The 8,026-nt window shown below is 38.9% G+C and overlaps 1 protein-coding gene and 1 pseudogene across 2 annotated transcripts in view; one reads left to right on the top strand and one right to left on the bottom strand.

Annotated features, from left to right (window-relative positions):
- Positions 1 to 683: 683 nt before the first annotated feature.
- On the top strand, positions 684 to 2,140 carry LOC144072640 (CX3C chemokine receptor 1-like). Its single transcript, XM_077597772.1, has 2 exons — positions 684 to 833; positions 908 to 2,140. The coding sequence occupies exons 1-2, from the start codon at positions 692 to 694 to the stop codon at positions 1,783 to 1,785; spliced, it is 1,020 nt and encodes a 339-aa protein (XP_077453898.1). The 5' UTR covers positions 684 to 691; the 3' UTR covers positions 1,786 to 2,140.
- A 199-nt stretch (positions 2,141 to 2,339) lies between these two features.
- Positions 2,340 to 8,026, bottom strand: part of LOC144072638 (triple functional domain protein-like) — a 40,730-nt pseudogene continuing 35,043 nt past the window's right edge. Inside the window, exons 48-56 of the transcript XR_013299864.1 lie at positions 7,552 to 7,805; positions 7,203 to 7,447; positions 6,766 to 6,928; positions 6,456 to 6,577; positions 6,212 to 6,290; positions 5,923 to 6,123; positions 5,488 to 5,626; positions 5,211 to 5,397; positions 2,340 to 4,560 (exon numbers count right to left, since the gene is read on the bottom strand). The product of XR_013299864.1 is annotated as a triple functional domain protein-like (transcript). The remainder of the gene's footprint in view (positions 4,561 to 5,210; positions 5,398 to 5,487; positions 5,627 to 5,922; positions 6,124 to 6,211; positions 6,291 to 6,455; positions 6,578 to 6,765; positions 6,929 to 7,202; positions 7,448 to 7,551; positions 7,806 to 8,026) is intronic.

The following is an 8,026-nucleotide window of genomic DNA, read 5'->3' as shown; positions in this document are numbered from 1 at the left end:
GATATAATGCAAACAACAAGGGTAAAAGTGAGCATCCCTTGTACTTTTTTGGAGCTAAAACTGTGTTAAGACAAGAAAAATGTATTTTAAACCTCAGCTGACAACATCAAGCAACATTCTCCTATTTAATTCTAAATAAGGGCTTTAATGCTAGTATATTGTCATTATTGCACAAATGCATATTCCTCTCCAAGGATTTCTAGTTCAAATATATTTATTTGTGTATATTTTATGCATTGGTGAGTATACAACTGTGCTGGTGCTTCCCTTATTTTGTTTATCTCAGCAAGGCAAGTGTGCAAATCTGATAATGATCAACACGCTCATGATACAAAGGAAACAAGCAGAATTTGTGCTTCTCCTTGCAAGTTGTAATAGTGAAGAAACAACCGCACTTATATTTACTACCAGTTGAAACATTACATCGAGCTGGTGAAAGATCTGCAAAATAGTAGTCATCATGACAGGTGAATACAATTTTAATATTTTAGAAATGGTACTTTAGAGCATTCATTGAGCTATGATTTTCATGTTTGGTAAGGAAAAAAAAAGGAAACCTTTGTCAACAACACATATTTAGCAAGAGTTGCACTTAATCCTTTTTTTCTTTTCAGTTTAACATTCATGAAAACTCATTCTGCAATAATGTATGCTGGAATATTCCTATGTTTCTGCAGAATCAACTTCAACTATGATGATGTTCACTGAACAGGATTATTCAGACTACGAAAACGACCGAGTTCATTTTTCCTGCAATAGCGCTGACATAATACATTTCAGCCGGGTGTTTATCATAATTCTCTACTGTTTGGTTTTCATCCTCGGTTTTACAGGTAAGTGCAGAATACACTTTTGAACAAAGTTTTAAGCTTGCCTCCCCTATTCATGTTTTTCCACTTTTCTCAAGGCAATATCCTGGTGGTGTGTGTCCTGATGAAACATCGAAAACAGGCAACCTTGACAGATGTCTGTCTCTTCAACTTAGCTTTATCTGATCTATTATTCATCATCACGCTTCCACTCCACACACACTACACTATGGTCAAAAAATGGACCAGTGGTAGCTTTTTTTGCCATTTCAGTGGTGGTGCACACAGAACTGGTTTCTTCTGCAGCATATTCTCGATCATTATCATGACAGTAGACCGCTACGTGGTTATCTTGCATGATGCCAAGGTGGTCAAATACCGCACTGTGAAAACAGGGTTCACTCTCATGGCAGTTGTGTGGTTCATAAGTTTATGCATCTCCCTTCCATCTTTCATCTTCACTTCAGAAACAGAACTCTCTTTTGGGCTAGGTTGCAGTTACATCCCAAATAATGATGCCTGGCACGTGTACAACATCTTATCAATGAATATTTTGGGTCTGGGTCTCCCTTTACTGGTTATGTTGCTGTCTTATTCCAGGATCATACCAGTCCTGATGAGGCTGAAGAGTGCAAAGAAGAAGCGTGTCGTCAAATTAATCATTTCCATAGTGATTGCATTCTTCCTCTTATGGAGTCCTTATAACATTTCCCTCTTTCTTAGATTTCTGGACTATATGGGTAAATTTCCAATTGACTGTGACTCAGTGAATAATTTAAAACTGTCAATCTCAGTCACTGAAACAATTGCATTCACTCACTGCTGCTTGAATCCCATCATATATGCTTTCGTGGGACAGAAATTTATGAGACGTGTCTTGGTCCTGGGTAAAATTATGTCTGTCCGCAGGGGGTCATCAGACTCCCGGAAGAGTACAATCATTTCCAGGTCTTCTGATGGCACATTTATCATGTAAGTTTAATCGGGAACATTATTTGCTTGCAAGAAGGCAGAAGCTAGTGCATAAAGGTTTGGTGCTAATGGAAGGTCAAGGTCACAAAACATCCGCCAAAGTAGCTGAAACTTGGATTCTGGAAATGCCATCCTTAAGATCGAGACAGTAGCAGACCAAAATATTTAAGTCACAGGTATAGATTATGACAGTTGCATTAATTGTCTAATTGCTGAGATTGCCTCTAAAAAGTTTGGCCAGAACATTTTGTCGTGGGTGCATTTTTGTCAAGGTCAAATCATTTTTGTCTTATTTTCTGCAGAAATCTCAATGTTATCAATATTCCAATATCAGCTTCTTAGGCTATGCTATTATTAATTCTTTGTCCACCAATCATTTGTTTCAATAAATTCGTTTTTCAAAGAGATGTCTTCATTATAGTAACAATTACTATTATAGTATTTTTTTTTTAAATGTTGTTCTGTAGGAGCTCCAAATTGTCAAATTTAGATTAGGCATATTTTGAGCACATTTGAAGTCTTTACAGTTGGGTTAGTTATTTATCCAAGAAGCTAACATTTGCTCTCTGAACCTTTAATGGCAAAATAACACCACCAACTAAAATATTTACACTTACTTGTAAACACAGTTTTCTGTACAGAGGAATATACATGCAAAAGTAAAAATGAAATCATCATACAACATTCAAATTGACATTGCCGCAGTCAGTGTTGTAGGTGTATTTCAAATATGAAACAGGTTTACATCCTGGTTGGAGGCAAACTGCCCTCTGTCCCTCTCTCTGTACATCTTTACATCACAAGCAAGAGGAGGATGAGGGCTTCACAAAGGCATTTTATTACATACAACATAGTTTGCTTAATAGAAGCTTTTACAGAACTAGATTAACATTTTCCCCCGGGACCCCAGATACATAAGGACAAATAAAAATGACAGCAAAGAATTCAACATATTCAGATTAGTAGACTTCCAATGAAATTAACCTTTTCATTTGATCCACTTAAATTCAGCAGCCATATTTGACTGATAACTGAACAAGAACATTTAAAACAAAAAGAAAATTCTGTCTCCTAAATTGTTTAGGCACCCCATGCTAAGATCATGCTATATTGCATAAGGATGGAATAATAAAGCAAGCAATGTCCATCCTTAACGCAGAAAAGGAGTCACCAAACATTCTCATGAAATAAATAAAATCAACTTCATGTAAACTCTTAAATAATCTGGGTTCACTGTGCTCTCTATAAGTTAACATGAAAAAAAAATCCAAATAATACAGGAAAAAAAATTGAAAACTTTGGTATTATTATGGGAACAATGCCAAAGGAAGTGCTTGTTTTTTTCCCCGATAGACACATTTTACATTGTTTCCAACACTCCTCATTTAGCTGAGGTTTTGCAGATATTAGTACTGAACTTAATATTAATACAGAAGAGTTAACACAATACAGACGTCTATTGCAGTACCAGTTACGTACATGCCGTTATCTCCTTTAAAGACTACATCTACAACAAAAATGTTCATAAATAGTTGCATAAATGTTCAAGCAACATTGCTCATGGAAACAGACATAAAATGAGTGCATTTCTAAATGAGTTCATCAGCTCACAAATAAAATAAGACTTTGTTCGGTGGCAAAAGATTGTTTAAAAATAAATGAAAAAAAAAATTTATTTACAAATAAGGCAGAGACCTAGGAAGCGTTGCCTTTAACATTTATTCATTAAGGTTGTGCTGTGACTTCAGTTTTGATGCTGAAGGCAAGCAAGAGGACAGACAGCAAGCACTATTGCACTCAAAGTAACCAAACGGGGGTGGGGGGAAGAAAACATATACATCTGGTATTTATGTAGGTGTGACATCACTAATGGACGCCATCTTCTTTTTGCTTTTTCCTTCTACAAACTTTTGTTTTCCTTAAAAGTGACTAGCATTTTTGTTGCCTAACTGTACACGGTTTCACTTACAAAAAGTAATCTCTTTTTTACAAAGAAAAAAGGCTTCTTCTGTGGTCAACAATAAGCAGCCTGGAACACACTGACTATACAGTATTCTATTTCCTCTTTGTAACACTAGATGACTCGCAAGAAAAGAAAAGCTTGCCTTTCTTACCGCTCAATCGGGCTTGGAAGTCTCGCACAAATTCCGACGGTTTGTTGTGCAGGCATAAACGGGATATGCCGAGGTTAGGAGGGAAGTGAAGAGGGCCAAGTCAAAGGTTGGTCAGCAGACGTCATTCAGTTAGTCAGCAGCAGCAGGACACTTGTGGACAGTGAGGGAACATAGCATCAGTGTGGAGATGTTGATCTGTGATTGAGAAGAGCAACCTGGTGAAGAGGGATACCGGCGAGGTTACTTCAGTCACATGTAATTAAGCAGGCGGCTGTGAAGGAACGTCTTCAATGTCCCGATGGGCCTAGCGTCGTTCAGGTGTTTTCGCCTCTCGATGAACGAAATGAGCCGGGACGTATCCAAATGGGGGGTGTGATTCTGGATTGGCGGAAGCTGCATGCGATTGGAAGTGGCGTATCCGGTGTCCCTGTCCGCTACGCCCGGGAGGCAGAGCCAGGGTTCCTGCAGGCAAGCCGTTGCCGAGGGCCGTTGCTCGGGCTCCCCTTGCAGGAGCAGGCACACAAAGTCGCGGGCAGCTGTGCTCACTCCTTCGAAGTAGTCCTCAGGGAAGCTGAAATCCAGTCGGCAGATGTTCAGACACGTCTCCTCCAGACTCTCGTCTAGGAAAGGTGATGCGCCGCTGAGCACGACGTAGGTTAACACACCTGTAAAATGCATCAGCACACCGACAATGGAAAATAAGGTAAGGGATTCATGTAAAGACTCATTGGATGTGTTGAACTCTGCCATTGGCTAAGATAAGTGTAGGTTACAATTGGAACATTGATTGCCATTGACAAGTATACTCGTCAATTAAATTTTTCAATGAGGCAACAAGCTTAGGAAGCTTCTGATGCTCCTCTACTGTGAATTTCAATCTTGGAAGCTATTTGACTGTGACACAAATGACAGTAGATGGCAGCGATGCACCATTTTCTGGAGTATAATCGAACTAATGTTTAAAATGTTGATTAGAAAAACACAAAAATCCAGGGGAAAACCATTTTTAAAGGTAGATTATTCCCACTGAAGTAACAGTTTTTGTTATTTGGTCAGAGAGCTACTAGAAGACAATTTTTGGCCATAAAATCCGATCTGATTTTAGTTTGTCTGTCACTCTTCCACATCAAATATTTTGACAATAGAATTTTCTTAATATGAAAAACACTGTCCTTAACGTACTGGTTGTGATTTTTTTTAAAGAAAAACAATAATATAAAAAAAGAAACATACATGACTGCAATATTTATCTAACACTATTCTGCTTGTACAAAGGATATGGCTAATAGTGAGCAAGTCGCAACAACAGACAAACCTAAGCTCCACATGTCGGACATCAGCGAGGCAGGCTGACCCAGGACTAGCTCGGGGGCCGAGAACTCTGGGCTCCCTAAAAGAGGATGAATGTAGGTGGATGGGGGGTTGAGCTGAACAGCATCACCAAAGTCAGTAAGCTTCACCACAGGCTGGGAAGACACCTGTTCTACAACAATGTTTTCAGGCTGTTAAAAAAAAGGACACATGATATAGTTAGGTCCCCTTTCACATTACAAATGGTTTTAAAAGATGTGCTATAAGGCAGATATGCATACTTTGAGATCAAGGTGCACTATTCTCCAGCCGTGCAGGTACTGTAGTGCTTCAAGAATATCTCTGAGATAGAGAGCCACTTTCTCCTCGGTCAAATTTCCCCAGCTCACGATGTAATCCAGGAAACGTCCTTGGTCTGCCCTAAAAATAAGACAATGCAACTTTTGTCATATTGCTCTTAAGAAGTTGACATTTTAATAGGCGGCCCAAAGCACTATAATGCAATTGGCAAAATACAGTGCATAAAAATGTTAAAGATTCCAATTAGTCCAGTCAAAATGAAACTTTAGAATGCATGTTGCATGACGCAAAAGACACAAAAATAGCCAATTAAAACAAAAAATGCTTAATTTAAACCATGTGACGTTAAAAAAAATACAATTGGTTAGCTATAATTTGTCTGTTTGACTCACTGAGATGCACTAAATTGCACTTACATCTCTAAAATAAGAACATAGCTGTTGGCCGTTTCATACGTGTCCAGGAAGCGGACCAGGTTAGGATGATCCACAGTTTGGAGGAGTTTGACCTCCTGCAGCACCTGTTCTCGACGCATCAGCTTTTTGTTCACATGTTTTGCCGCCACAGTCCATTTGCTGCCTCTCTGGTCGCACCTCTTGGTCACTGAGAAGCGGCCTCTGACAAGTAAATTTGGGGTCAATGTTTGGATTCAGATATTCCAAGCATTTGATGCGATCATGAAATACATTTAGTTTGAATTTCTACCTTCCAAGTTCAGAAATATCCGTGTAGTGGGACTCAAAACCTCGTTTCCAAATTGCATTGTTGCTATCATCAGGGCTTCCTGCAAAAAAAAAAAGAAAATAAATATTGTACAGTTCGGCAACTTGTATTTGATTTGAAAACAATCGGTCTTTTTGAAAACATTACAACTGTTTGTCGTCCTCTATTGGATTGTCAGGGATAAAATGTCCCATTTATTTGCATTACAGTACAAAAGAACTCTAACCTGAAACTCTGAGGCTGGTAAAGGAAGTTACAGAGCCTGCTACATTCATAGCAACACAGGTGTATCTGCCATTGTCCTCCATAGTCACCCCCATGATACAAAGCGTTGCCTCTCCTGTCTCACTGTAGAAAAGAGAGGTATAGCATAGAATCTTCAGATTGTGGGAGATATACACGCCGCACATTAAAAAAATTGATGCCAATAATGTCACAATATTCATGTATTGTGACTAATTGGATGCCTAGCGCCCAAAAAGTAACAAAAAACTTGCCCAAAAAAGATTGGTTTATTTTGAAACCTATTGAGTTACCTGTAGGTGATGCTGTATTGTCCATTGTTGCTAAGAATGTTGTTGGCTGGGCCCCGCCAGGTGACGGTGGCTCGGGGCCGGCCACTTATTTTGCATCTGAGAGTAACACTTTCACCACTCTCACATACTACATCACAAAGTGGAATGAGGAACTCTGGAGGAGCTGCATAGAATGACAATAGAAGACGACTTTAAGTTATACAATGAAAGCTAAATATGTCTTCAATTATTGCAATTTTTTGTTGTTACATATTGACACTGTAATTCAAAGATTGACCTATCATTTTTTGGGATTAAAGCGCTACATCAGGTTGTTCTTTATGCAACTACTGAATGAAATTAGCAAATAACTAATGGGATTCTGTGTTTGACCTAAAAGATTCCACTGTTGTATACTGAGTACTAGCGATCAAGCATATATCCATTAATGCTCTCACCATCGTTGTTGTAGTTGGGATTCAGAAGCTGGAAAATGAATGAATGACATAAAACATTTCAGTGCAAATTATGTCTCAAAGAAAGGAAACTAATACAATCATTTTGACTATGTACCTTGCCAGAGACTTTGTTAGCCAGGTTGTCCTGAGATTTACGGTAGCCATTCTCCAATTTCCTACCCTCCTTGTCTCTTTTTTCTGACTTGCGGCGAATGCGAAGCGCGGTATGCCATGATACAGATTTTCTAAACCAAAGAAAATCCATCAAATATCTTCTATCAGTTAAAAAAAACATTTCTAGTTGCTAAGTTGCAGCTTACAAACAGGACAAACATCCATATTGGCTTACTTGATGGTTCCCTCTAGTAAATCAGGTGTAGTGGAGGATGAAGTGTGTCCTAATACAAAGCCAGGAATCCATCCCTCAGCTGCAGGGCAATGCTCATTGGCAGCTCGGTACACCAAGAACATGTTTTGCTGGTTGCTGGCTAGTATTTGGACTACCTCACCCTGTGCCACACTGATCTCATCCTCCTTCACTGCCACATAGTCTTGAGTAACCAACATGGTGGACACACTGCTGCTGCTGCTACTGCTTTCACTCTGCCAGAAGACAAAAAAGTTTTGAAAGTCAAGTAAGAATTAGCTTGCAAAGGAGTACAACAAGGACTTTTTAATAACAGCTTTTCATCAATCAAATAGCATAATTTGATTGGCAACTTTTTAAACCTGACTCATGCATTGATGGAAGTTAAATTTCTTTGAATATTGCAATGATATGGAAGTGTACTTCAAACTGTCAGGTTTGGAGTATGAAGCACAAG

Source organism: Stigmatopora argus, chromosome 4, assembly GCF_051989625.1.
Source record: "Stigmatopora argus isolate UIUO_Sarg chromosome 4, RoL_Sarg_1.0, whole genome shotgun sequence".
NCBI lineage: Eukaryota > Metazoa > Chordata > Actinopteri > Syngnathiformes > Syngnathidae > Stigmatopora > Stigmatopora argus.
This window is presented reverse-complemented; position numbering and strand designations above follow the sequence as displayed.